General features: G+C 42.1%; 17 protein-coding genes and 1 pseudogene across 17 annotated transcripts; 5 read left to right on the top strand and 13 right to left on the bottom strand.

Annotated features, from left to right (window-relative positions):
• The first annotated feature begins 216 nt into the window (after positions 1 to 216).
• On the top strand, positions 217 to 528 carry LOC139352259 (histone H4-like). The gene has a single exon (XM_070994338.1). The coding sequence runs from the start codon at positions 217 to 219 to the stop codon at positions 526 to 528; it is 312 nt and encodes a 103-aa protein (XP_070850439.1).
• A 488-nt stretch (positions 529 to 1,016) lies between these two features.
• LOC139352258 (histone H2A) lies at positions 1,017 to 1,391 on the bottom strand. The gene has a single exon (XM_070994337.1). It carries the CDS (start codon positions 1,389 to 1,391, stop codon positions 1,017 to 1,019), a length of 375 nt encoding a protein of 124 aa, XP_070850438.1.
• Positions 1,392 to 2,054: 663 nt separating this feature from the next.
• On the bottom strand, positions 2,055 to 2,882 carry LOC139352434 (histone H1-like). Its single transcript, XM_070994541.1, has one exon. The coding sequence runs from the start codon at positions 2,880 to 2,882 to the stop codon at positions 2,130 to 2,132; it is 753 nt and encodes a 250-aa protein (XP_070850642.1). The 3' UTR covers positions 2,055 to 2,129.
• Positions 2,883 to 4,312: 1,430 nt separating this feature from the next.
• On the bottom strand, positions 4,313 to 4,723 carry LOC139352257 (histone H3). The gene has a single exon (XM_070994336.1). The coding sequence runs from the start codon at positions 4,721 to 4,723 to the stop codon at positions 4,313 to 4,315; it is 411 nt and encodes a 136-aa protein (XP_070850437.1).
• A 293-nt stretch (positions 4,724 to 5,016) lies between these two features.
• Positions 5,017 to 5,328, top strand: LOC139352433 (histone H4). The gene has a single exon (XM_070994540.1). It carries the CDS (start codon positions 5,017 to 5,019, stop codon positions 5,326 to 5,328), a length of 312 nt encoding a protein of 103 aa, XP_070850641.1.
• A 488-nt stretch (positions 5,329 to 5,816) lies between these two features.
• Positions 5,817 to 6,191, bottom strand: LOC139352256 (histone H2A). Its single transcript, XM_070994335.1, has one exon. It carries the CDS (start codon positions 6,189 to 6,191, stop codon positions 5,817 to 5,819), a length of 375 nt encoding a protein of 124 aa, XP_070850436.1.
• A 226-nt stretch (positions 6,192 to 6,417) lies between these two features.
• Positions 6,418 to 6,821, top strand: LOC139352432 (histone H2B). The gene has a single exon (XM_070994539.1). It carries the CDS (start codon positions 6,418 to 6,420, stop codon positions 6,787 to 6,789), a length of 372 nt encoding a protein of 123 aa, XP_070850640.1. The 3' UTR covers positions 6,790 to 6,821.
• Positions 6,822 to 7,197: 376 nt separating this feature from the next.
• On the bottom strand, positions 7,198 to 8,025 carry LOC139352431 (histone H1-like). Its single transcript, XM_070994538.1, has one exon. The coding sequence runs from the start codon at positions 8,023 to 8,025 to the stop codon at positions 7,273 to 7,275; it is 753 nt and encodes a 250-aa protein (XP_070850639.1). The 3' UTR covers positions 7,198 to 7,272.
• A 1,430-nt stretch (positions 8,026 to 9,455) lies between these two features.
• LOC139352255 (histone H3) lies at positions 9,456 to 9,866 on the bottom strand. The gene has a single exon (XM_070994334.1). It carries the CDS (start codon positions 9,864 to 9,866, stop codon positions 9,456 to 9,458), a length of 411 nt encoding a protein of 136 aa, XP_070850435.1.
• Positions 9,867 to 10,895: 1,029 nt separating this feature from the next.
• Positions 10,896 to 11,303, bottom strand: LOC139352541 (histone H2A). Its single transcript, XM_070995096.1, has one exon. The coding sequence runs from the start codon at positions 11,301 to 11,303 to the stop codon at positions 10,929 to 10,931; it is 375 nt and encodes a 124-aa protein (XP_070851197.1). The 3' UTR covers positions 10,896 to 10,928.
• A 731-nt stretch (positions 11,304 to 12,034) lies between these two features.
• On the bottom strand, positions 12,035 to 12,775 carry LOC139352254 (histone H1-like). Its single transcript, XM_070994333.1, has one exon. It carries the CDS (start codon positions 12,773 to 12,775, stop codon positions 12,035 to 12,037), a length of 741 nt encoding a protein of 246 aa, XP_070850434.1.
• A 1,447-nt stretch (positions 12,776 to 14,222) lies between these two features.
• Positions 14,223 to 14,633, bottom strand: LOC139352253 (histone H3). The gene has a single exon (XM_070994332.1). The coding sequence runs from the start codon at positions 14,631 to 14,633 to the stop codon at positions 14,223 to 14,225; it is 411 nt and encodes a 136-aa protein (XP_070850433.1).
• Positions 14,634 to 14,924: 291 nt separating this feature from the next.
• On the top strand, positions 14,925 to 15,236 carry LOC139352430 (histone H4). The gene has a single exon (XM_070994537.1). It carries the CDS (start codon positions 14,925 to 14,927, stop codon positions 15,234 to 15,236), a length of 312 nt encoding a protein of 103 aa, XP_070850638.1.
• A 455-nt stretch (positions 15,237 to 15,691) lies between these two features.
• Positions 15,692 to 16,099, bottom strand: LOC139352573 (histone H2A). Its single transcript, XM_070995246.1, has one exon. It carries the CDS (start codon positions 16,097 to 16,099, stop codon positions 15,725 to 15,727), a length of 375 nt encoding a protein of 124 aa, XP_070851347.1. The 3' UTR covers positions 15,692 to 15,724.
• Positions 16,100 to 16,836: 737 nt separating this feature from the next.
• LOC139352252 (histone H1-like) lies at positions 16,837 to 17,589 on the bottom strand. The gene has a single exon (XM_070994331.1). The coding sequence runs from the start codon at positions 17,587 to 17,589 to the stop codon at positions 16,837 to 16,839; it is 753 nt and encodes a 250-aa protein (XP_070850432.1).
• A 6,853-nt stretch (positions 17,590 to 24,442) lies between these two features.
• Positions 24,443 to 24,853, bottom strand: LOC139352251 (histone H3). Its single transcript, XM_070994330.1, has one exon. It carries the CDS (start codon positions 24,851 to 24,853, stop codon positions 24,443 to 24,445), a length of 411 nt encoding a protein of 136 aa, XP_070850431.1.
• A 293-nt stretch (positions 24,854 to 25,146) lies between these two features.
• On the top strand, positions 25,147 to 25,458 carry LOC139352250 (histone H4-like). Its single transcript, XM_070994329.1, has one exon. It carries the CDS (start codon positions 25,147 to 25,149, stop codon positions 25,456 to 25,458), a length of 312 nt encoding a protein of 103 aa, XP_070850430.1.
• A 105-nt stretch (positions 25,459 to 25,563) lies between these two features.
• Positions 25,564 to 26,311, bottom strand: LOC139352249 (histone H2A-like; annotated as a pseudogene).
• Between the last annotated feature and the right edge of the window lie 88 nt (positions 26,312 to 26,399).

The raw sequence follows: 26,399 nt of genomic DNA, 5'->3' as shown, positions 1-26,399 counted from the left end.
TATAGCAAAACGAGGAGGATTGAAAAGAGAGGGAAGAAGAGGGCATCTCATTTGTCGAACAGAGAGCGGCGAGCGAAGAGCGGGACGCACATATCGTTCGGACTCGCTCGTGTTTCTGGGGTTTTAGGTATAAATAAGAGTTCGTCGAAAATAAGGAATTAGTTCTTCAGTGACTTTCGTTTCGTGCAGTGTGTTAACAGTAGAAAATAGTGAGTTATGACTGGTCGCGGTAAAGGAGGAAAAGGCTTGGGAAAAGGAGGCGCCAAGCGTCATCGCAAAGTGCTGCGGGATAACATTCAGGGTATCACTAAGCCAGCAATCCGCCGTTTGGCTCGTCGCGGCGGTGTAAAGCGCATCTCGGGACTCATTTACGAGGAAACACGTGGCGTCCTGAAGGTGTTCTTGGAGAACGTTATCCGCGATGCCGTCACCTACACCGAACACGCCAAGAGGAAGACTGTCACAGCCATGGATGTTGTGTACGCCTTGAAGAGGCAAGGCCGCACCCTATACGGCTGCGGCGGTTAAAAAACTAGGTACAGCTTGCACTTCATTCAGCAATCGGTCCTTTTCAGGACCACCATTCAAATTTTCGAAGGAGAAAAAATTCAAATAATTTTTTGATTCATTGGCCTACTGACCGGGAACTCGAAAGTTGATACTGCATATACATATTGCATTAAACCAAAATGAAATTTCAAATGGGAGGTTCAGGTTAGTGTTTTGTAGAAGCTGTACCGCTTGCAGATACAGCATTAAAGGAAATGCGTCTTTTTGGCGACGAACTTCTTAGAATATTCCAGATCTTATATCTGACCAAGTGCTATAGGACCAACGCATATACAAAACCTACTTCTGTTTCCCAATCGATATTTCAACGTATTTTCTTGTTTTAATAATATGATATACGTATTGGAAAATCTTTACTTCTTTGGTAAAAACATGGTCGTCCTGAAAAGGACGGTTGGGTTTGTTTTTTATGTACAAGTATGTAATTGGCTCCGCATTTAAAACGTTTAAGCCTTCTTCTCGGTCTTCTTGGGCAACAGAACAGCCTGGATGTTGGGCAACACTCCACCCTGGGCAATGGTGACGCCGGAGAGCAGTTTGTTCAACTCCTCGTCGTTGCGGATGGCCAGCTGCAGATGACGAGGAATAATCCTAGTCTTCTTGTTGTCACGAGCAGCATTGCCAGCCAATTCGAGAACCTCAGCGGCCAGATATTCCATCACAGCAGCCAGGTAAACTGGAGCGCCGGCCCCAACTCGCTCGGCATAGTTGCCCTTGCGGAGCAAACGGTGAATACGGCCCACTGGGAACTGAAGACCGGCACGGTTAGAGCGGGACTTTGCCTTTCCCTTCACTTTGCCACCTTTTCCACGACCAGACATTTTTCTTTACGAGTATTTCACTTAGTTCACTTTACACACTGAAAACGAATGCTCGACGAGCCCCGGGTAGCCACATATTTATACTTTTGCGTCTGCCTGCCAGAGTCGTCTCGTCTGGCTCACTACAACAAGCGCTCGACCATAACCAGTCGGGAGATCCAAACGGCTGTTCGCCTGCTCCTGCCCGGAGAGTTGGCCAAGCACGCCGTCAGTGAGGGAACCAAGGCTGTCACCAAGTACACCAGCTCCAAGTAATTTACTCTTGCTGCGTATGGGGAGAAAGATCCAAAACGGCCCTTTTCAGGGCCACAACACATTTTACCAAAGGAACTTCATTTTCAATATACCATTTGCCAATCAAATTCGTGATATAAGTTCAATTTGAGTTTTTTTTTTCTAAAGAACTTATTCTGGAGCTTTATAGTATAGTTATTAAATCATGGTCATCTATTGATAACGAATTTCTGCAATGCTAGTCCACGAACATTCTGTGACTTGCATTTTAAGATTCTCTGGTACAGCTGCTAAAATCAATGCAGCCACACTTATGTGAAAAAAATGCTAACGGCCTAACAAGATAATTGGACAAGTGAAATGTACTAAGTTTTAAATTGAAAGTTCCTTTCTCTTGTTCACGAACGTTGTAGCCCTGAAAAGGGCTTATTTAAACTAATTTCAGATTTCGAAATCTAAAATAGCGATTGCGAGCAGGTACCAGGTACTGTACTTTTGCACAATTTACTTCTTGGCCGCCGTAGTTTTGGCTTTCGGCTTTTTAGCAGTAGCAGGAGCAGCTGCTTTCTTCACAGCCTTTTTAGGCTTAACAGACGCCGCTGGCTTGGCCTTTGGTGCTTTCGCCGCCTTTGCCTTCGCTGCGGTCGACTTGGCCTTCGCTGCTGCTGGCTTCGCCTTTACGGTTCCAGTTTTCTTGACATCCTTGGCCTTCGCCTTCTCGGTTTTCTTCTTCTCTGCGGTCTTTTTGGTGGCAACAGCCTTCTTAGCCTTGGGCTTCTTGTCGTCAGCTCCGGCGGCAGCTTTCTTGGCGGTGGATCCGGTCTTCTTGACGGCTACCTTCTTGCTTTTCACCTTCTTCTCAGCAGACGCAGGCTTCGGCTTCGGATCCTTCTTGGCGGAGGCCGACAGTTTAAATGAGCCAGACGCCCCCTTTCCCTTTGTTTGGATCAGCTTTCCATTTACCACGGCCGATTTCAAGTATTTCTTGATGAATGGAGCAAGCTTCTGGGCATCGCATTTATAGGTGGCAGTGATGTATTTCTTGATTGCCAAAAGCGATGAGCCGCCACGTTCCTTCAAATTCTTGATGGATGCGTCCACCATTTGTTGAGTTGGCGGATGCGATGGCGGGGCAGCAGCCTTTTTCACCTTTGGGGCAGCGGATCCAGATGCCTTTTTGGTGGCCACCTTCTTCTCAACTGGCGCTGACGGGGCAGCCACTGGGGAAGCGGCCGTTGCAACTGCAGATTCAGACATTTTTCTTCACTAAAATACACTTTTTCGTATAGAAAATGGCCCGCGCGCTTATTGCCAACCTCCTTCGTTCGGATGAGAATCGAGGAGGAGAGCACTTTAACTGTGCGTCTGGCATCAGGCATTTGCTCTGCTAATGTTTGTTTGAAGTGCAGACATATTTTCTTGTTTTTAGTGCTTAAGATCCTAAAATGTAATAATCATTTTATTGTTTTACATTCTTAAATAATCTATTAAGTAGGTAATGTTTTCAAAACGTTAGTATCTGGTTTTTGCAACCTTTTATTGCCGAATCAACTTCAACATAGACATTCGTAACATGAGCAATTTTTTTAAAAACCCATTTTAAAATATGATTTCTTAGAAATATTTTGTAACTTGCTAATGAAAAAATAAATTTGAACCTTTTACTTAAATAAGTACTACAATTAAATTTACTTATCTTTAGTTTAGGTATTTTAATTCATGTTCCAAGTTGTTACTTTCGGCAATCGATTTCTGACTGTTAAAAATATAAATAATTTAAAATATTGTATTTATATGATGTTTTCTTAGATATATCATGTCTTTGCTTAAGACAATCCAGCTTTGGATGCATGTTTATAAACAGTTTTTACAAATTTTGCTAATTTGTGTTTCATATATGAATCCCATTGAGGCCGCACTCGAGTTAATATTTAAGAAAAAAATGTAAAAAGTATACTTAATAATATTTTTCTTGTTTTTTATAAAACATTATGCATTCATTAACGCATATGATTTATTTTCAGATAGCGTTTAAAAGTTTTTCGATTTTTTGTTGGTGCTTAAATGTCTAATGTTGATCGTGGTAGTCCCACAAAACCCTCTCGTTCTAAAAACATGCCGACATTAGTAATGAAATTTTTTCAAAAACGTGATAAAATTAAAAGTACAACAGTCAAATTGAATCTATTCTATTAAATAAATCTGATATTACAAAATACGATATATAATTTCTGGAATATATATACCTATTAACAGTTTATTTTGTGACCCATATATATAAATATCGTGGAGGTTGCACTTAGCATTAAAAAGACAATGTAAAAAATTTATTTTTTATTCTGTTTTTGTTTTATTAAGCAAATAGATTCATTAGCCTAGCTAATTTTTGTTTAGTTTTTGTCTGATGCTTGAAAGTCTTGACCATCCTTGCGGCATAGCAGCTCCATCACATTAAAAACCCCACCCAATCCTAATCGAACGACGTGTTCCGACTATTTATTAATTTTATCAAATCACTAAAAGTTACAAACAATTAATAATTTCACTTACGAAGGAACGGGACGAAAAGTTAATTTCTTTATTTTAAGGTTGAAGCCTGCAGATAAAAATTAGTATCTCATTGATTGAAATTTCTGGTCCTGAAAAGGACCGATTTGTACAAAGTATGTTAGCGCATTGGCAGCCACTTAAGCACGCTCGCCGCGAATGCGACGGGCCAACTGGATGTCTTTGGGCATGATGGTGACACGCTTGGCATGAATGGCGCACAAGTTGGTATCTTCAAAGAGGCCAACCAGATAGGCCTCGCTAGCTTCCTGCAGAGCCATCACCGCCGAGCTCTGGAATCGCAGGTCAGTCTTGAAGTCCTGAGCGATTTCACGCACCAGACGCTGGAAAGGCAGCTTGCGGATCAGGAGCTCGGTACTCTTCTGGTATCGACGGATCTCACGCAGGGCAACCGTTCCAGGGCGATACCGATGGGGCTTCTTCACGCCTCCGGTGGCTGGGGCGCTCTTGCGAGCGGCCTTAGTAGCCAGTTGTTTGCGTGGCGCCTTGCCACCAGTCGATTTCCGAGCGGTTTGCTTGGTACGGGCCATTTTCGAGTTCACTGCTGTTCACGTTCACTTCACGTTTCAAAACACAATAAACGTTAGCTGCATTTGCAACCTACTTATATAGCAAAACGAGGAGGATTGAAAAGAGAGGGAAGAAGAGGGCATCTCATTTGTCGAACAGAGAGCGGAGAGCGAAGAGCGGGACGCACATATCGTTCGGACTCGCTCGTGTTTCTGGGGTTTTAGGTATAAATAAGAGTTCGTCGAAAATAAGGAATTAGTTCTTCAGTGACTTTCGTTTCGTGCAGTGTGTTAACAGTAGAAAATAGTGAGTTATGACTGGTCGCGGTAAAGGAGGAAAAGGCTTGGGAAAAGGAGGCGCCAAGCGTCATCGCAAAGTGCTGCGGGATAACATTCAGGGTATCACTAAGCCAGCAATCCGCCGTTTGGCTCGTCGCGGCGGTGTAAAGCGCATCTCGGGACTCATTTACGAGGAAACACGTGGCGTCCTGAAGGTGTTCTTGGAGAACGTTATCCGCGATGCCGTCACCTACACCGAACACGCCAAGAGGAAGACTGTCACAGCCATGGATGTTGTGTACGCCTTGAAGAGGCAAGGCCGCACCCTATACGGCTTCGGCGGTTAAAAAACTAGGTACAGCTTGTACTTCATTCAGCAATCGGTCCTTTTCAGGACCACCATTCAAATTTTCGAAGGAGAAAAAATTCAAATAATTTTTTGATTCATTGGCCTACTGACCGGGAACTCGAAAGTTGATACTGCATATACATATTGCATTAAACCAAAATGAAATTTCAAATGGGAGGTTCAGGTTAGTGTTTTGTAGAAGCTGTACCGCTTGCAGATACAGCATTAAAGGAAATGCGTCTTTTTGGCGACGAACTTCTTAGAATATTCCAGATCTTATATCTGACCAAGTGCTATAGGACCAACGCATATACAAAACCTACTTCTGTTTCCCAATCGATATTTCAACGTATTTTCTTGTTTTAATAATATGATATACGTATTGGAAAATCTTTACTTCTTTGGTAAAAACTTGGTCGTCCTGAAAAGGACGGTTGGGTTTGTTTTTTATGTACAAGTATGTAATTGGCTCCGCATTTAAAACGTTTAAGCCTTCTTCTCGGTCTTCTTGGGCAACAGAACAGCCTGGATGTTGGGCAACACTCCACCCTGGGCAATGGTGACGCCGGAGAGCAGTTTGTTCAACTCCTCGTCGTTGCGGATGGCCAGCTGCAGATGACGAGGAATAATCCTAGTCTTCTTGTTGTCACGAGCAGCATTGCCAGCCAATTCGAGAACCTCAGCGGCCAGATATTCCATCACAGCAGCCAGGTAAACTGGAGCGCCGGCCCCAACTCGCTCGGCATAGTTGCCCTTGCGGAGCAAACGGTGAATACGGCCCACTGGGAACTGAAGACCGGCACGGTTAGAGCGGGACTTTGCCTTTCCCTTCACTTTGCCACCTTTTCCACGACCAGACATTTTTCTTTACGAGTATTTCACTTAGTTCACTTTACACACTGAAAACGAATGCTCGACGAGCCCCGGGTAGCCACATATTTATACTTTTGCGTCTGCCTGCGCGTTCATTTAGGGGTGGGTGCCTTAGACCTGAAAACATTGCTCGAAAAAAAGTATAAAGATGAACGCGCTTGGACACCATTATGATCAGTGAGTTGTGTTTGTGAAATCATAAGTGAATTGAATAATGCCGCCGAAAACTAGTGGAAAGGCAGCCAAGAAGGCTGGCAAAGCCCAGAAGAACATCACCAAGACCGATAAGAAGAAGAAGCGCAAGAGGAAAGAGAGCTACGCCATCTACATTTACAAGGTCCTGAAGCAGGTCCACCCTGACACCGGTATTTCGTCGAAGGCGATGAGCATCATGAACAGCTTTGTGAATGATATCTTCGAGCGCATTGCTGCCGAGGCGTCTCGTCTGGCTCACTACAACAAGCGCTCGACCATAACCAGTCGGGAGATCCAAACGGCTGTTCGCCTGCTCCTGCCCGGAGAGTTGGCCAAGCACGCCGTCAGTGAGGGAACCAAGGCTGTCACCAAGTACACCAGCTCCAAGTAATTTACTCTTGCTGCGTATGGGGAGAAAGATCCAAAACGGCCCTTTTCAGGGCCACAACACATTTTACCAAAGGAACTTCATTTTCAATATACCATTTGCCAATCAAATTCGTGATATAAGTTCAATTTGAGTTTTTTTTTTCTAAAGAACTTATTCTGGAGCTTTATAGTATAGTTATTAAATCATGGTCATCTATTGATAACGAATTTCTGCAATGCTAGTCCACGAACATTCTGTGACTTGCATTTTAAGATTCTCTGGTACAGCTGCTAAAATCAATGCAGCCACACTTATGTGAAAAAAATGCTAACGGCCTAACAAGATAATTGGACAAGTGAAATGTACTAAGTTTTAAATTGAAAGTTCCTTTCTCTTGTTCACGAACGTTGTAGCCCTGAAAACGGCTTATTTAAACTAATTTCAGATTTCGAAATCTAAAATAGCGATTGCGAGCAGGTACCAGGTACTGTACTTTTGCACAATTTACTTCTTGGCCGCCGTAGTTTTGGCTTTCGGCTTTTTAGCAGTAGCAGGAGCAGCTGCTTTCTTCACAGCCTTTTTAGGCTTAACAGACGCCGCTGGCTTGGCCTTTGGTGCTTTCGCCGCCTTTGCCTTCGCTGCGGTCGACTTGGCCTTCGCTGCTGCTGGCTTCGCCTTTACGGTTCCAGTTTTCTTGACATCCTTGGCCTTCGCCTTCTCGGTTTTCTTCTTCTCTGCGGTCTTTTTGGTGGCAACAGCCTTCTTAGCCTTGGGCTTCTTGTCGTCAGCTCCGGCGGCAGCTTTCTTGGCGGTGGATCCGGTCTTCTTGACGGCTACCTTCTTGCTTTTCACCTTCTTCTCAGCAGACGCAGGCTTCGGCTTCGGATCCTTCTTGGCGGAGGCCGACAGTTTAAATGAGCCAGACGCCCCCTTTCCCTTTGTTTGGATCAGCTTTCCATTTACCACGGCCGATTTCAAGTATTTCTTGATGAATGGAGCAAGCTTCTGGGCATCGCATTTATAGGTGGCAGTGATGTATTTCTTGATTGCCAAAAGCGATGAGCCGCCACGTTCCTTCAAATTCTTGATGGATGCGTCCACCATTTGTTGAGTTGGCGGATGCGATGGCGGGGCAGCAGCCTTTTTCACCTTTGGGGCAGCGGATCCAGATGCCTTTTTGGTGGCCACCTTCTTCTCAACTGGCGCTGACGGGGCAGCCACTGGGGAAGCGGCCGTTGCAACTGCAGATTCAGACATTTTTCTTCACTAAAATACACTTTTTCGTATAGAAAATGGCCCGCGCGCTTATTGCCAACCTCCTTCGTTCGGATGAGAATCGAGGAGGAGAGCACTTTAACTGTGCGTCTGGCATCAGGCATTTGCTCTGCTAATGTTTGTTTGAAGTGCAGACATATTTTCTTGTTTTTAGTGCTTAAGATCCTAAAATGTAATAATCATTTTATTGTTTTACATTCTTAAATAATCTATTAAGTAGGTAATGTTTTCAAAACGTTAGTATCTGGTTTTTGCAACCTTTTATTGCCGAATCAACTTCAACATAGACATTCGTAACATGAGCAATTTTTTTAAAAACCCATTTTAAAATATGATTTCTTAGAAATATTTTGTAACTTGCTAATGAAAAAATAAATTTGAACCTTTTACTTAAATAAGTACTACAATTAAATTTACTTATCTTTAGTTTAGGTATTTTAATTCATGTTCCAAGTTGTTACTTTCGGCAATCGATTTCTGACTGTTAAAAATATAAATAATTTAAAATATTGTATTTATATGATGTTTTCTTAGATATATCATGTCTTTGCTTAAGACAATCCAGCTTTGGATGCATGTTTATAAACAGTTTTTACAAATTTTGCTAATTTGTGTTTCATATATGAATCCCATTGAGGCCGCACTCGAGTTAATATTTAAGAAAAAAATGTAAAAAGTATACTTAATAATATTTTTCTTGTTTTTTATAAAACATTATGCATTCATTAACGCATATGATTTATTTTCAGATAGCGTTTAAAAGTTTTTCGATTTTTTGTTGGTGCTTAAATGTCTAATGTTGATCGTGGTAGTCCCACAAAACCCTCTCGTTCTAAAAACATGCCAACATTAGTAATGAAATTTTTTCAAAAACGTGATAAAATTAAAAGTACAACAGTCAAATTGAATCTATTCTATTAAATAAATCTGATATTACAAAATACGATATATAATTTCTGGAATATATATACCTATTAACAGTTTATTTTGTGACCCATATATATAAATATCGTGGAGGTTGCACTTAGCATTAAAAAGACAATGTAAAAAATTTATTTTTTATTCTGTTTTTGTTTTATTAAGCAAATAGATTCATTAGCCTAGCTAATTTTTGTTTAGTTTTTGTCTGATGCTTGAAAGTCTTGACCATCCTTGCCGCATAGCAGCTCCATCACATTAAAAACCCCACCCAATCCTAATCGAACGACGTGTTCCGACTATTTATTAATTTTATCAAATCACTAAAAGTTACAAACAATTAATAATTTCACTTACGAAGGAACGGGACGAAAAGTTAATTTCTTTATTTTAAGGTTGAAGCCTGCAGATAAAAATTAGTATCTCATTGATTGAAATTTGTGGTCCTGAAAAGGACCGATTTGTACAAAGTATGTTAGCGCATTGGCAGCCACTTAAGCACGCTCGCCGCGAATGCGACGGGCCAACTGGATGTCTTTGGGCATGATGGTGACACGCTTGGCATGAATGGCGCACAAGTTGGTATCTTCAAAGAGGCCAACCAGATAGGCCTCGCTAGCTTCCTGCAGAGCCATCACCGCCGAGCTCTGGAATCGCAGGTCAGTCTTGAAGTCCTGAGCGATTTCACGCACCAGACGCTGGAAAGGCAGCTTGCGGATCAGGAGCTCGGTACTCTTCTGGTATCGACGGATCTCACGCAGGGCAACCGTTCCAGGGCGATACCGATGGGGCTTCTTCACGCCTCCGGTGGCTGGGGCGCTCTTGCGAGCGGCCTTAGTAGCCAGTTGTTTGCGTGGCGCCTTGCCACCAGTCGATTTCCGAGCGGTTTGCTTGGTACGGGCCATTTTCGAGTTCACTGCTGTTCACGTTCACTTCACGTTTCAAAACACAATAAACGTTAGCTGCATTTGCAACCTACTTATATAGCAAAACGAGGAGGATTGAAAAGAGAGGGAAGAAGAGGGCATCTCATTTGTCGAACAGAGAGCGGAGAGCGAAGAGCGGGACGCACATATCGTTCGGACTCGCTCGTGTTTCTGGGGTTTTAGGTATAAATAAGAGTTCGTCGAAAATAAGGAATTAGTTCTTCAGTGACTTTCGTTTCGTGCAGTGTGGTCGCGGTAAAGGAGGAAAAGGCTTGGGAAAAGGAGGCGCCAAGCGTCATCGCAAAGTGCTGCGGGATAACATTCAGGGTATCACTAAGCCAGCAATCCGCCGTTTGGCTCGTCGCGGCGGTGTAAAGCGCATCTCGGGACTCATTTACGAGGAAACACGTGGCGTCCTGAAGGTGTTCTTGGAGAACGTTATCCGCGATGCCGTCACCTACACCGAACACGCCAAGAGGAAGACTGTCACAGCCATGGATGTTGTGTACGCCTTGAAGAGGCAAGGCCGCACCCTATACGGCTTCGGCGGTTAAAAAACTAGTACAGCTTGTACTTCATTCAGCAATCGGTCCTTTTCAGGACCACCATTCAAATTTTCGAAGGAGAAAAAATTCAAATAATTTTTTGATTCATTGGCCTACTGACCGGGAACTCGAAAGTTGATACTGCATATACATATTGCATTAAACCAAAATGAAATTTCAAATGGGAGGTTCAGGTTAGTGTTTTGTAGAAGCTGTACCGCTTGCAGATACAGCATTAAAGGAAATGCGTCTTTTTGGCGACGAACTTCTTAGAATATTCCAGATCTTATATCTGACCAAGTGCTATAGGACCAACGCATATACAAAACCTACTTCTGTTTCCCAATCGATATTTCAACGTATTTTCTTGTTTTAATAATATGATATACGTATTGGAAAATCTTTACTTCTTTGGTAAAAACTTGGTCGTCCTGAAAAGGACGGTTGCGTTTGTTTTTTATGTACAAGTATGTAATTGGCTCCGCATTTAAAACGTTTAAGCCTTCTTCTCGGTCTTCTTGGGCAACAGAACAGCCTGGATGTTGGGCAACACTCCACCCTGGGCAATGGTGACGCCGGAGAGCAGTTTGTTCAACTCCTCGTCGTTGCGGATGGCCAGCTGCAGATGACGAGGAATAATCCTAGTCTTCTTGTTGTCACGAGCAGCATTGCCAGCCAATTCGAGAACCTCAGCGGCCAGATATTCCATCACAGCAGCCAGGTAAACTGGAGCGCCGGCCCCAACTCGCTCGGCATAGTTGCCCTTGCGGAGCAAACGGTGAATACGGCCCACTGGGAACTGAAGACCGGCACGGTTAGAGCGGGACTTTGCCTTTCCCTTCACTTTGCCACCTTTTCCACGACCAGACATTTTTCTTTACGAGTATTTCACTTAGTTCACTTTACACACTGAAAACGAATGCTCGACGAGCCCCGGGTAGCCACATATTTATACTTTTGCGTCTGCCTGCCAGAGTCGTCTCGTCTGGCTCACTACAACAAGCGCTCGACCATAACCAGTCGGGAGATCCAAACGGCTGTTCGCCTGCTCCTGCCCGGAGAGTTGGCCAAGCACGCCGTCAGTGAGGGAACCAAGGCTGTCACCAAGTACACCAGCTCCAAGTAATTTACTCTTGCTTCGTATGGGGAGAAAGATCCAAAACGGCCCTTTTCAGGGCCACAACACATTTTACCAAAGGAACTTCATTTTCAATATACCATTTGCCAATAAAATTCGTGATATAAGTTCAATTTGAGTTTTTTTTTTCTAAAGAACTTATTCTGGAGCTTTATAGTATAGTTATTAAATCATGGTCATCTATTGATAACGAATTTCTGCAATGCTAGTCCACGAACATTCTGTGACTTGCATTTTAAGATTCTCTGGTACAGCTGCTAAAATCAATGCAGCCACACTTATGTGAAAAAAATGCTAACGGCCTAACAAGATAATTGGACAAGTGAAATGTACTAAGTTTTAAATTGAAAGTTCCTTTCTCTTGTTCACGAACGTTGTAGCCCTGAAAAGGGCTTATTTAAACTAATTTCAGATTTCGAAATCTAAAATAGCGATTGCGAGCAGGTACTGTACTTTTGCACAATTTACTTCTTGGCCGCCGTAGTTTTGGCTTTCGGCTTTTTAGCAGTAGCAGGAGCAGCTGCTTTCTTCACAGCCTTTTTAGGCTTAACAGACGCCGCTGGCTTGGCCTTTGGTGCTTTCGCCGCCTTTGCCTTCGCTGCGGTCGACTTGGCCTTCGCTGCTGCTGGCTTCGCCTTTACGGTTCCAGTTTTCTTGACATCCTTGGCCTTCGCCTTCTCGGTTTTCTTCTTCTCTGCGGTCTTTTTGGTGGCAACAGCCTTCTTAGCCTTGGGCTTCTTGTCGTCAGCTCCGGCGGCAGCTTTCTTGGCGGTGGATCCGGTCTTCTTGACGGCTACCTTCTTGCTTTTCACCTTCTTCTCAGCAGACGCAGGCTTCGGCTTCGGATCCTTCTTGGCGGAGGCCGACAGTTTAAATGAGCCAGACGCCCCCTTTCCCTTTGTTTGGATCAGCTTTCCATTTACCACGGCCGATTTCAAGTATTTCTTGATGAATGGAGCAAGCTTCTGGGCATCGCATTTATAGGTGGCAGTGATGTATTTCTTGATTGCCAAAAGCGATGAGCCGCCACGTTCCTTCAAATTCTTGATGGATGCGTCCACCATTTGTTGAGTTGGCGGGGCAGCAGCCTTTTTCACCTTTGGGGCAGCGGATCCAGATGCCTTTTTGGTGGCCACCTTCTTCTCAACTGGCGCTGACGGGCCAGCCACTGGGGAAGCGGCCGTTGCAACTGCAGATTCAGACATTTTTCTTCACTAAAATACACTTTTTCGTATAGAAAATGGCCCGCGCGCTTATTGCCAACCTCCTTCGTTCGGATGAGAATCGAGGAGGAGAGCACTTTAACTGTGCGTCTGGCATCAGGCATTTGCTCTGCTAATGTTTGTTTGAAGTGCAGACATATTTTCTTGTTTTTAGTGCTTAAGATCCTAAAATGTAATAATCATTTTATTGTTTTACATTCTTAAATAATCTATTAAGTAGGTAATGTTTTCAAAACGTTAGTATCTGGTTTTTGCAACCTTTTATTGCCGAATCTACTTCAACATAGACATTCGTAACATGAGCAATTTTTTTAAAAACCCATTTTAAAATATGATTTCTTAGAAATATTTTGTAACTTGCTAATGAAAAAATAAATTTGAACCTTTTACTTAAATAAGTACTACAATTAAATTTACTTATCTTTAGTTTAGGTATTTTAATTCATGTTCCAAGTTGTCCCTTGGCTATGTACAAAGTTGGCTATCAGACTACTTTCGGCAATCGATTTCTGACTGTTAAAAATATAAATAATTTAAAATATTGTATTTATATGATGTTTTCTTAGATATATCATGTCTTTGCTTAAGACAATCCAGCTTTGGATGCATGTTTATAAACAGTTTTTACAAATTTTGCTAATTTGTGTTTCATATATGAATCCCATTGAGGCCGCACTCGAGTTAATATTTAAGAAAAAAATGTAAAAAGTATACTTAATAATATTTTTCTTGTTTTTTATAAAACATTATGCATTCATTAACGCATATGATTTATTTTCAGATAGCGTTTAAAAGTTTTTCGATTTTTTGTTGGTGCTTAAATGTCTAATGTTGATCGTGGTAGTCCCACAAAACCCTCTCGTTCTAAAAACATGCCGACATTAGTAATGAAATTTTTTCAAAAACGTGATAAAATTAAAAGTACAACAGTCAAATTGAATCTATTCTATTAAATAAATCTGATATTACAAAATACGATATATAATTTCTGGAATATATATACCTATTAACAGTTTATTTTGTGACCCATATATATAAATATCGTGGAGGTTGCACTTAGCATTAAAAAGACAATGTAAAAAATTTATTTTTTATTCTGTTTTTGTTTTATTAAGCAAATAGATTCATTAGCCTAGCTAATTTTTGTTTAGTTTTTGTCTGATGCTTGAAAGTCTTGACCATCCTTGCCGCATAGCAGCTCCATCACATTAAAAACCCCACCCAATCCTAATCGAACGACGAGTTCCGACTATTTATTAATTTTATCAAATCACTAAAAGTTACAAACAATTAATAATTTCACTTACGAAGGAACGGGACGAAAAGTTAATTTCTTTATTTTAAGGTTGAAGCCTGCAGATAAAAATTGAAATTTGTGGTCCTGAAAAGGACCGATTTGTACAAAGTATGTTAGCGCATTGGCAGCCACTTAAGCACGCTCGCCGCGAATGCGACGGGCCAACTGGATGTCTTTGGGCATGATGGTGACACGCTTGGCATGAATGGCGCACAAGTTGGTATCTTCAAAGAGGCCAACCAGATAGGCCTCGCTAGCTTCCTGCAGAGCCATCACCGCCGAGCTCTGGAATCGCAGGTCAGTCTTGAAGTCCTGAGCGATTTCACGCACCAGACGCTGGAAAGGCAGCTTGCGGATCAGGAGCTCGGTACTCTTCTGGTATCGACGGATCTCACGCAGGGCAACCGTTCCAGGGCGATACCGATGGGGCTTCTTCACGCCTCCGGTGGCTGGGGCGCTCTTGCGAGCGGCCTTAGTAGCCAGTTGTTTGCGTGGCGCCTTGCCACCAGTCGATTTCCGAGCGGTTTGCTTGGTACGGGCCATTTTTGAGTTCACTGCCGTTCACTTCACGTTTCAAAACACAATAAACGTTAGCTGCATTTGCAACCTACTTACATATATAGCAAAACGAGGAGGATTGAAAAGAGAGGGAAGAAGAGGGCATCTCATTTGTCGAACAGAGAGCGGAGAGCGAAGAGCGGGACGCACATATCGTTCGGACTCGCTCGTGTTTCTGGGGTTTTAGGTATAAATAAGAGTTCGTCGAAAATAAGGAATTAGTTCTTCAGTGACTTTCGTTTCGTGCAGTGTGTTAACAGTAGAAAATAGTGAGTTATGACTGGTCGCGGTAAAGGAGGAAAAGGCTTGGGAAAAGGAGGCGCCAAGCGTCATCGCAAAGTGCTGCGGGATAACATTCAGGGTATCACTAAGCCAGCAATCCGCCGTTTGGCTCGTCGCGGCGGTGTAAAGCGCATCTCGGGACTCATTTACGAGGAAACACGTGGCGTCCTGAAGGTGTTCTTGGAGAACGTTATCCGCGATGCCGTCACCTACACCGAACACGCCAAGAGGAAGACTGTCACAGCCATGGATGTTGTGTACGCCTTGAAGAGGCAAGGCCGCACCCTATACGGCTTCGGCGGTTAAAAAACTAGGTACAGCTTGTACTTCATTCAGCAATCGGTCCTTTTCAGGACCACCATTCAAATTTTCGAAGGAGAAAAAATTCAAATAATTTTTTGATTCATTGGCCTACTGACCGGGAACTCGAAAGTTGATACTGCATATACATATTGCATTAAACCAAAATGAAATTTCAAATGGGAGGTTCAGGTTAGTGTTTTGTAGAAGCTGTACCGCTTGCAGATACAGCATTAAAGGAAATGCGTCTTTTTGGCGACGAACTTCTTAGAATATTCCAGATCTTATATCTGACCAAGTGCTATAGGACCAACGCATATACAAAACCTACTTCTGTTTCCCAATCGATATTTCAACGTATTTTCTTGTTTTAATAATATGATATACGTATTGGAAAATCTTTACTTCTTTGGTAAAAACTTGGTCGTCCTGAAAAGGACGGTTGGGTTTGTTTTTTATGTACAAGTATGTAATTGGCTCCGCATTTAAAACGTTTAAGCCTTCTTCTCGGTCTTCTTGGGCAACAGAACAGCCTGGATGTTGGGCAACACTCCACCCTGGGCAATGGTGACGCCGGAGAGCAGTTTGTTCAACTCCTCGTCGTTGCGGATGGCCAGCTGCAGATGACGAGGAATAATCCTAGTCTTCTTGTTGTCACGAGCAGCATTGCCAGCCAATTCGAGAACCTCAGCGGCCAGATATTCCATCACAGCAGCCAGGTAAACTGGAGCGCCGGCCCCAACTCGCTCGGCATAGTTGCCCTTGCGGAGCAAACGGTGAATACGGCCCACTGGGAACTGAAGACCGGCACGGTTAGAGCGGGACTTTGCCTTTCCCTTCACTTTGCCACCTTTTCCACGACCAGACATTTTTCTTTACGAGTATTTCACTTAGTTCACTTTACACACTGAAAACGAATGCTCGACGAGCCCCGGGTAGCCACATATTTATACTTTTGCGTCTGCCTGCCAGAGTCGTCTCGTCTGGCTCACTACAACAAGCGCTCGACCATAACCAGTCGGGAGATCCAAACGGCTGTTCGCCTGCTCCTGCCCGGAGAGTTGGCCAAGCACGCCGTCAGTGAGGGAACCAAGGCTGTCACCAAGTACACCAGCTCCAAGTAATTTACTCTTGCTGCGTATGGGGAGAAAGATCCAAAACGGCCCTTTTCAGGGCCACAACACATTTTACCAAAGGAACTTCATTTTCAATATACCATTTGCCAATCAAATTCGTGATATAAGTTCAATTTGAGTTTTTTTTTCTAAAGAACTTATTCTGGAGCTTTATAGTATAGTTATTAAATCATGGTCATCTATTGATAACGAATTTCTGCAATGCTAGTCCACAAACATTCTGTGACTTGCATTTTAAGATTCTCTGGTACAGCTGCTAAAATCAATGCAGCCACACTTATGTGAAAAAAATGCTAACGGCCTAACAAGATAATTGGACAAGTGAAATGTACTAAGTTTTAAATTGAAAGTTCCTTTCTCTTGTTCACGAACGTTGTAGCCCTGAAAAGGGCTTATTTAAACTAATTTCAGATTTCGAAATCTAAAATAGCGATTGCGAGCAGGTACCAGGTACTGTACTTTTGCACAATTTACTTCTTGGCCGCCGTAGTTTTGGCTTTCGGCTTTTTAGCAGTAGCAGGAGCAGCTGCTTTCTTCACAGCCTTTTTAGGCTTAACAGACGCCGCTGGCTTGGCCTTTGGTGCTTTCGCCGCCTTTGCCTTCGCTGCGGTCGACTTGGCCTTCGCTGCTGCTGGCTTCGCCTTTACGGTTCCAGTTTTCTTGGCATCCTTGGCCTTCGCCTTCTCGGTTTTCTTCTTCTCTGCGGTCTTTTTGGTGGCAACAGCCTTCTTAGCCTTGGCCTTCTTGTCGTCAGCTCCGGCGGCAGCTTTCTTGGCGGTGGATCCGGTCTTCTTGACGGCTACCTTCTTGCTTTTCACCTTCTTCTCAGCAGACGCAGGCTTCGGCTTCGGATCCTTCTTGGCGGAGGCCGACAGTTTAAATGAGCCAGACGCCCCCTTTCCCTTTGTTTGGATCAGCTTTCCATTTACCACGGCCGATTTCAAGTATTTCTTGATGAATGGAGCAAGCTTCTGGGCATCGCATTTATAGGTGGCAGTGATGTATTTCTTGATTGCCAAAAGCGATGAGCCGCCACGTTCCTTCAAATTCTTGATGGATGCGTCCACCATTTGTTGAGTTGGCGGATGCGATGGCGGGGCAGCAGCCTTTTTCACCTTTGGGGCAGCGGATCCAGATGCCTTTTTGGTGGCCACCTTCTTCTCAACTGGCGCTGACGGGGCAGCCACTGGGGAAGCGGCCGTTGCAACTGCAGATTCAGACATTTTTCTTCACTAAAATACACTTTTTCGTATAGAAAATGGCCCGCGCGCTTATTGCCAACCTCCTTCGTTCGGATGAGAATCGAGGAGGAGAGCACTTTAACTGTGCGTCTGGCATCAGGCATTTGCTCTGCTAATGTTTGTTTGAAGTGCAGACATATTTTCTTGTTTTTAGTGCTTAAGATCCTAAAATGTAATAATCATTTTATTGTTTTACATTCTTAAATAATCTATTAAGTAGGTAATGTTTTCAAAACGTTAGTATCTGGTTTTTGCAACCTTTTATTGCCGAATCAACTTCAACATAGACATTCGTAACATGAGCAATTTTTTTAAAAACCCATTTTAAAATATGATTTCTTAGAAATATTTTGTAACTTGCTAATGAAAAAATAAATTTGAACCTTTTACTTAAATAAGTACTACAATTAAATTAACTTATCTTTAGTTTAGGTATTTTAATTCATGTTCCAAGTTGTTACTTTCGGCAATCGATTTCTGACTGTTAAAAATATAAATAATTTAAAATATTGTATTTATATGATGTTTTCTTAGATATATCATGTCTTTGCTTAAGACAATCCAGCTTTGGATGCATGTTTATAAACAGTTTTTACAAATTTTGCTAATTTGTGTTTCATATATGAATCCCATTGAGGCCGCACTCGAGTTAATATTTAAGAAAAAAATGTAAAAAGTATACTTAATAATATTTTTCTTGTTTTTTATAAAACATTATGCATTCATTAACGCATATGATTTATTTTCAGATAGCGTTTAAAAGTTTTTCGATTTTTTGTTGGTGCTTAAATGTCTAATGTTGATCGTGGTAGTCCCACAAAACCCTCTCGTTCTAAAAACATGCCAACATTAGTAATGAAATTTTTTCAAAAACGTGATAAAATTAAAAGTACAACAGTCAAATTGAATCTATTCTATTAAATAAATCTGATATTACAAAATACGATATATAATTTCTGGAATATATATACCTATTAACAGTTTATTTTGTGACCCATATATATAAATATCGTGGAGGTTGCACTTAGCATTAAAAAGACAATGTAAAAAATTTATTTTTTATTCTGTTTTTGTTTTATTAAGCAAATAGATTCATTAGCCTAGCTAATTTTTGTTTAGTTTTTGTCTGATGCTTGAAAGTCTTGACCATCCTTGCCGCATAGCAGCTCCATCACATTAAAAACCCCACCCAATCCTAATCGAACGACGAGTTCCGACTATTTATTAATTTTATCAAATCACTAAAAGTTACAAACAATTAATAATTTCACTTACGAAGGAACGGGACGAAAAGTTTATTTATTTATTTATAAAGAGCTAACAAATAATTGAAATTATCAGCTAGCAATGATGTTGAGCAATGGCGACGTGGGCCTTCAGCTCGAATTGTATATAATATTATTTTTTAGGGTTTCTTATAGGTATTTATTTCTATTGTTTAGCTTAGGTAGAGTTATCCTATATGCGGTGGTATAAATTTGTGTTTTTTAGAAATTGTATAATTTTTGATATGTTTGGTGGTGTGGGATTGGAAAGTGCTTCTAGTGGATTGGTGTTATTAAATATTTGTTGTCTTTGGATGTTTAGCGCGTTGCAAGTGGAAAGTAAGTGTCTTATTGATACAATGTCGTTGCAGAATGGGCAGGTATTGGTATGGTTTGGATCGATGTAGTGTGTGTGGGTTATTTTGGTGTGTCCAAGTCTGAGTCTTGTTATTTTTATCTGGTCTAAACGTGAGATGGATAAGTGGTTGTTCTTTGTGATGTGTTAGCTGTTGAGTTGGAGTTGGTTAATTGACTGGTACCAGGCTGATGTCTTCGTTATATGTAATAGTGTTTTGGCTTGGTGTGTGTTTTTTATATATTTTAGTATGTCTTTTGTGTTAAGATTTTCAATAGTTATAAGTGGTTGTTTGATTGCGTTTTTTGCTAGGGAGTCCGCCAGTTCATTTCCTGGTATTCCTACGTGGCCGGGTATCCAGAGCAGTTTGAATTTGTTAGGGAATTTTTGTAGCAGGTTGCGGGCGTGTGAAATGTAATGCTCAATATTGTTTGTGTTTTTTATTGCGTCGATGGCAGAGAGAGAGTCAGAGCATATGCAAAATTTGCCTCTTTTCTTCTTTAATATTTCGAGCCCCTCTACAATCGCTAGCAGCTCAGCGGAAAACACTGACGAGTAGTGTGGTAGAAGGCCTAGTTTTATGCTATCTGTTTCGGTTGTGATTGCGAGGCTGGTAATTGTGTTTGTATGCGATCCATCTGTGTAAATGTAGGTGAATTTGTGATTGTCTTTTGTCTTAATTTCTGTGAATAGTTTCCGAAAAATTTGTGGTGTTGTGTTTTTTTTGTTGTATGTACTTAGCGATGTGTCGATTTTTAACATATCAGTGTTCCAGGGTGGTGCGGTCTGTGCACGCTGAGTAACTTGTTTGAGGGGGAGGTCGTGCGCTTTGGAGTTTTCTATTATGCGGTCTATTGTTGATTTGTATTGTGGTCGTTTTGGTGGTCGGTATGATTTAAGAATTTTTATTATTGGGGAGTTTTTGGCGTTAATCAGGGATTTTAAAATGTTTGTTGTTAGGAGGTCACGTCTATCTTCTAGTGGGTCTGCGCGTGCTTCGTACAGGATGTTGTCGATAGGTGTCGTCCTGAATGCGCCAAGAGCAGTTCTGAAGGCAGTGTTTATCGGTGATTTTACTTTTCGTAATGTTGTTTGTGGGCAATATCCGTAGATTGGAAGGCCGTAGTCTGCTTTTGCGGTGATGATTGCTTTTGTGACGTTTAGGAGTGTAGACGTGTTGCAGTTGAATTTTGGGCTTGAGAAGCATTTTATTATGTTAATTGATTGTTTGAGGCTGTGTGAGAGTAGTTCAGTGTGCGTTTTCCACCTGTATTTGTTATTGAAATGTACGCCAAGTATTTTTAGTGATGTTTCGTTTTGTATTTGTATGTTACCCGTGGATAAAGTGCAGTTGCAGTTGTGCTTTCTGCAGACGTGCAGGTGTTTGCATTTTGTGGTCGAGAGCTTGGCGCCAGAGTATTCGGCCCAGTCCAGTATGGTGGTTATGATGGGGTTAAGGTTTATGTTGATATTTTTTCTGTTTTTTAGTTTTAGTATCAAGTTAAAGTCGTCCGCATATGCGCTTAGGCTAATGTTGGGATGAAGAGTGAGTTTTTCTGCTAGTTGGTTGTATGCTATCACAAAGAGGATCACGGAAAGTGGAGAGCCTTGAGGTATGCCGTTTTGGATGGGTTGAAAGGAAGAGAGGTCGGAGTTGATACGAACCAGTATTTTTCTGTTTGTCATATAGTTTTTTATGTAGTTTGTTATTTTTGGTCCTGTTTTCCAACTGGCGAGTTGATTGAGTATGGAGTGGATTCCAATTCTGTCGAAAGCTTTTGCGAAATCTAGGGATATGATGGATGCGTGGTTTCTTCTTGAGATAGCTCTTGCTAATAGATGGTCAACTAGCAGTAGACTGTCCATAGCTGATTTACCTTTTCTGAAACCAGTTTGGCTGTTTTGGATAAGTTTGTCGTTTAGTACAAACCACCACAGTCGTTTTGCTATAATTTTATCAAGAATTTTTGATAGACATGAGTTTAGTGAGATTGGCCGGTATGAATTTAGGTTGGTTTTATCTGTGTTTGGTTTTATTATTGGTATTATAAGACTATTTTTGTAGGTTTGTGGGATGTAGTTATTTAATATTGAGTTTTGCAGGCTTATTATTCTATTTTTTGTTGTTTTACCTATGTTTTTTATCATGGTATAGTTAATTCTGTCCAGTCCGGGTGTATTTCCTTTTAGTGTGTTTAGTGCTGCTGCGAATTCTATTGGTGTTATGGGCTTTTCTATTTCTATTGCTCTTTTGCTGGGAATGTATGACAGGGTGTGTGTGTTATTAAGTGATGTTTGCTTTTGGTGTATGAATGTGGTGGTAAAATTTGTATCGGATGATATTTCTGAAAAATTTTTGCAAAATAAGTCTGCGATTTCTAGTTTGTGGGTGGTGTTTTGGTTTGTGGTTGGGTTAAATATGCAGTGTATGTTTTTTTGAGGGTTGAGTCCGCAAAATCGTCGGATGTTGCTCCAGATTGTTTTTGGGGGTGTTTCGGGTGAGATTTGGGAAGTGAAGTTGTTTATACTTTGTTTTTTATCTTGTTTTAGTGTTAGTCTAAATAGTGCATTTGCTTTTTTGTATTTCAGGATGTGTTCTGTAGTTATGTTTCTTCTTAGATCGTGCCATTTCTTCATTTTGTCTGCTCTCAGTTTGCTAAGGTTATTGTTCCACCATGGTACATTTTGGGTCTTACTTATAGGGTGTGTTTGGGGTATTGCCTTGTGGGCGCTGGAGAGGATTATTTTGTGGATTGTTGCAGCTTCCTTGTTTATATTTGTGCTTGGCTGTCTTTGTGCGGAGTATTCTTCAGTTAGCTGGCAAAATTCTTGCCAGTTTGCTTTGTCGGTTAGAAATGTAGGCTTACGTGGAGTGACTTGGCGGTTCGATGTGTTGGAGGTGAAGAGGGTAATAATTATGGGGAAGTGGTCGCTGCCAAACAGATTATCTTCTGTTTGCCATTTGCTGTCGATTTGTAGCATTGGGCTGCTGAAAGTTAGATCAACGTTTGTTAGTGTGTTGTGTGTGCTAAAGTGAGTAGGAGACATGTCGTTTAATAAAATATAGTTTGATTGGGTTATAAATTTCTCTAATATTTTTCCCCTTGTGTTGTTCTGATTTGAGCCCCAGTTTTTGTGCCAACCGTTAAAGTCGCCAGTGATCAAGGTGGGTATGTGTGAGGTGTCTAGTACGGCCTGAAGGTTTTGCAGTGAGAAAGATTTGTTAGGTGTGATGTAGGCTGAGATAATTCTGAATTTAAGTTTGGAGTTCAGTTCCATGCATACCGCGTCAAAATCGTCGCTAAGGGTTATTTCTCGAGCTTGCAGTGATTTGTGGGCTAGGAGACCTACGCCACCGTGGGAAGATGAGGTGTTTTTTGAAATAAGTATATAGTTAATGGGTATGGGAATGTGACTGGTAAATTTTATATGTGTTTCTTGTAAAGATACTATAAGTGGTGTGTGTTTTTTAATGATTGTTTGAAGTTCGCCGTAGTTGTTGATATATCCATTCATATTCCATTGTATAATCTTCATAGTCATTTTAAAAGCCAGTAGTTTTTTGTTGGTAAAGGATTAGTTGATTGAGTACCTGTTTTTTGCTAACTGCTGCTAAAAGTGTCACATACTTTCTGAGTCGCTTATGTTAATGTGCTTGTTTTTGTTAAGATTTTTTGGTTGGTTAGTTTTGGTGGCTTTTAAGTTGGTTGTTAGTGTCTTGTTTTTGTCCTTAGAGAAAATACGTAGTTTCAGATCTTGGGTCCTTTCGCTTGCCATGTTGTCCTTTGAGGTGGTAGGGGGGTCGAGATCCATGCTGATAACATCAGTTGTTTGGTGAGCGGGTGAAGTTTGTGGGGGTGGTGTGGTGTTTGTAAATTGAGTTGGTGTGGAGGTGTCTGTAGAGAGGTCTTGGTATGATGTTAGTTTTCTTTGTTGATGTTCGTGTGTTGCTTGCGTGTCATTGTTTTGTTTTGTGTGCTGGGGTGTGGGTGTTATTTTTGTGGTAGTTGTTGTTTTGGGGGTCTGTTGTTTAGATAGGACAGATGCAAAGCTGTTGCTAAGATGTTGGTTGCGACGAGTGTAGTATAGTTCTAGTGCAGTTTTGTGATCCACTTTTTGTGTAGTTTTTATTGTGATCAGTTCTTTTTGTTTTATGAATGTTGGGCAGCTGCGGTCTAGTGGGCTGTGTTTTGCGTCTGTTTCGAACATGTGTTTGCAGTTAATGCAGCATTTTTCGCTGTTGCATTTCTCATTTTCTTCGGTGTGGACTTTCTCGGAGCAATTCTTGCAAAGTTCATCGGGGCTTTTACAGGTTGGAGTCGGGTGTCCAAATCGTAGGCATTTTCTGCACCTTAATGGGAGCGGGATGTATGGGCGTACGCGGATCTTTTCGTATCCAATGTTCAGGGAGTCTGGGAGAGTAAGGGTTTGGAATGTTATTATAATTAAGCCAGTTTCTGTTAAAGCTTGATCTTGTTTTTTTAGGATTTTTCGCACTTCAGTGACTTTTTGATGTTTTAGTTCGTTTAGTATTTCGGTTTCGTCTATACTGCGTAATTCGTTGCAGTATATGACCCCCTTAGAGAAGTTCAAGGTCTTGTGTTCGGTGGCTTTTACTTCAATGTCTGCCATGTTTTTTATTCTAAGTAATTTGTTTGCTTGTAAATTGTTCTTAGTTTTAACTAATAAGTAGCCCGATCGAGTGTTTTTGCATGACTCCACTTCTCCTCCGCACGCGAAATCGATGGTTTTTTTAATTAGGAAGGGTGATACATTTTCAAAAGACTTGTTGTCGGTTCTGGTGATTACAATGTATTTTGGTTCGCCTAGGTGTTTGTTGTATATTGATGTTCTACTTATGTCAGGCGGTTTATCCATTGTTGTTGTTTTTATTGGGCTGGCGCCCGGCACGTGGATTTGTGTTTGATGTGTTTGTTGTGTTTGTTGTTTTTGATTGTTGCGAATTTTGTTTTGTGCACTTGTTTGTTTTTTTGCTGGTAAGCTAGCAAGAGCTGCTGTTTGCGATTAGCACTACGGGAGCACAGAGGTAACACGTCTTATCTCCAAGAAGTTTGAGGTGATACTGGGGACGAAAAGTTAATTTCTTTATTTTAAGGTTGAAGCCTGCAGATAAAAATTAGTATCTCATTGATTGAAATTTGTGGTCCTGAAAAGGACCGATTTGTACAAAGTATGTTAGCGCATTGGCAGCCACTTAAGCACGCTCGCCGCGAATGCGACGGGCCAACTGGATGTCTTTGGGCATGATGGTGACACGCTTGGCATGAATGGCGCACAAGTTGGTATCTTCAAAGAGGCCAACCAGATAGGCCTCGCTAGCTTCCTGCAGAGCCATCACCGCCGAGCTCTGGAATCGCAGGTCAGTCTTGAAGTCCTGAGCGATTTCACGCACCAGACGCTGGAAAGGCAGCTTGCGGATCAGGAGCTCGGTACTCTTCTGGTATCGACGGATCTCACGCAGGGCAACCGTTCCAGGGCGATACCGATGGGGCTTCTTCACGCCTCCGGTGGCTGGGGCGCTCTTGCGAGCGGCCTTAGTAGCCAGTTGTTTGCGTGGCGCCTTGCCACCAGTCGATTTCCGAGCGGTTTGCTTGGTACGGGCCATTTTCGAGTTCACTGCTGTTCACGTTCACTTCACGTTTCAAAACACAATAAACGTTAGCTGCATTTGCAACCTACTTATATAGCAAAACGAGGAGGATTGAAAAGAGAGGGAAGAAGAGGGCATCTCATTTGTCGAACAGAGAGCGGAGAGCGAAGAGCGGGACGCACATATCGTTCGGACTCGCTCGTGTTTCTGGGGTTTTAGGTATAAATAAGAGTTCGTCGAAAATAAGGAATTAGTTCTTCAGTGACTTTCGTTTCGTGCAGTGTGTTAACAGTAGAAAATAGTGAGTTATGACTGGTCGCGGTAAAGGAGGAAAAGGCTTGGGAAAAGGAGGCGCCAAGCGTCATCGCAAAGTGCTGCGGGATAACATTCAGGGTATCACTAAGCCAGCAATCCGCCGTTTGGCTCGTCGCGGCGGTGTAAAGCGCATCTCGGGACTCATTTACGAGGAAACACGTGGCGTCCTGAAGGTGTTCTTGGAGAACGTTATCCGCGATGCCGTCACCTACACCGAACACGCCAAGAGGAAGACTGTCACAGCCATGGATGTTGTGTACGCCTTGAAGAGGCAAGGCCGCACCCTATACGGCTGCGGCGGTTAAAAAACTAGGTACAGCTTGCACTTCATTCAGCAATCGGTCCTTTTCAGGACCACCATTCAAATTTTCGAAGGAGAAAAAATTCAAATAATTTTTTGATTCATTGGCCTACTGACCGGGAACTCGAAAGTTGATACTGCATATACATATTGCATTAAACCAAAATGAAATTTCAAATGGGAGGTTCAGGTTAGTGTTTTGTAGAAGCTGTACCGCTTGCAGATACAGCATTAAAGGAAATGCGTCTTTTTGGCGACGAACTTCTTAGAATATTCCAGATCTTATATCTGACCAAGTGCTATAGGACCAACGCATATACAAAACCTACTTCTGTTTCCCAATCGATATTTCAACGTATTTTCTTGTTTTAATAATATGATATACGTATTGGAAAATCTTTACTTCTTTGGTAAAAACTTGGTCGTCCTGAAAAGGACGGTTGGGTTTGTTTTTTATGTACAAGTATGTAATTGGCTCCGCATTTAAAACGTTTAAGCCTTCTTCTCGGTCTTCTTGGGCAACAGAACAGCCTGGATGTTGGGCAACACTCCACCCTGACGCCGGAGAGCAGTTTGTTCAACTCCTCGTCGTTGCGGATGGCCAGCTGCAGATGACGAGGAATAATCCTAGTCTTCTTGTTGTCACGAGCAGCATTGCCAGCCAATTCGAGAACCTCAGCGGCCAGATATTCCATCACAGCAGCCAGGTAAACTGGAGCGCCGGCCCCAACTCGCTCGGCATAGTTGCCCTTGCGGAGCAAACGGTGAATACGGCCCACTGGGAACTGAAGACCGGCACGGTTAGAGCGGGACTTTGCCTTTCCCTTCACTTTGCCACCTTTTCCACGACCAGACATTTTTCTTTACGAGTATTTCACTTAGTTCACTTTACACACTGAAAACGAATGCTCGACGAGCCCCGGGTAGCCACATATTTATACTTTT

The sequence above is a fragment of the Drosophila suzukii genome, chromosome 2L (genome assembly GCF_043229965.1).
Source record: "Drosophila suzukii chromosome 2L, CBGP_Dsuzu_IsoJpt1.0, whole genome shotgun sequence".
Lineage (NCBI taxonomy): Eukaryota > Metazoa > Arthropoda > Insecta > Diptera > Drosophilidae > Drosophila > Drosophila suzukii.
The sequence above is the reverse complement of the archived record's forward strand: the minus strand, read 5'-3'. Positions and strand labels throughout refer to the sequence as shown.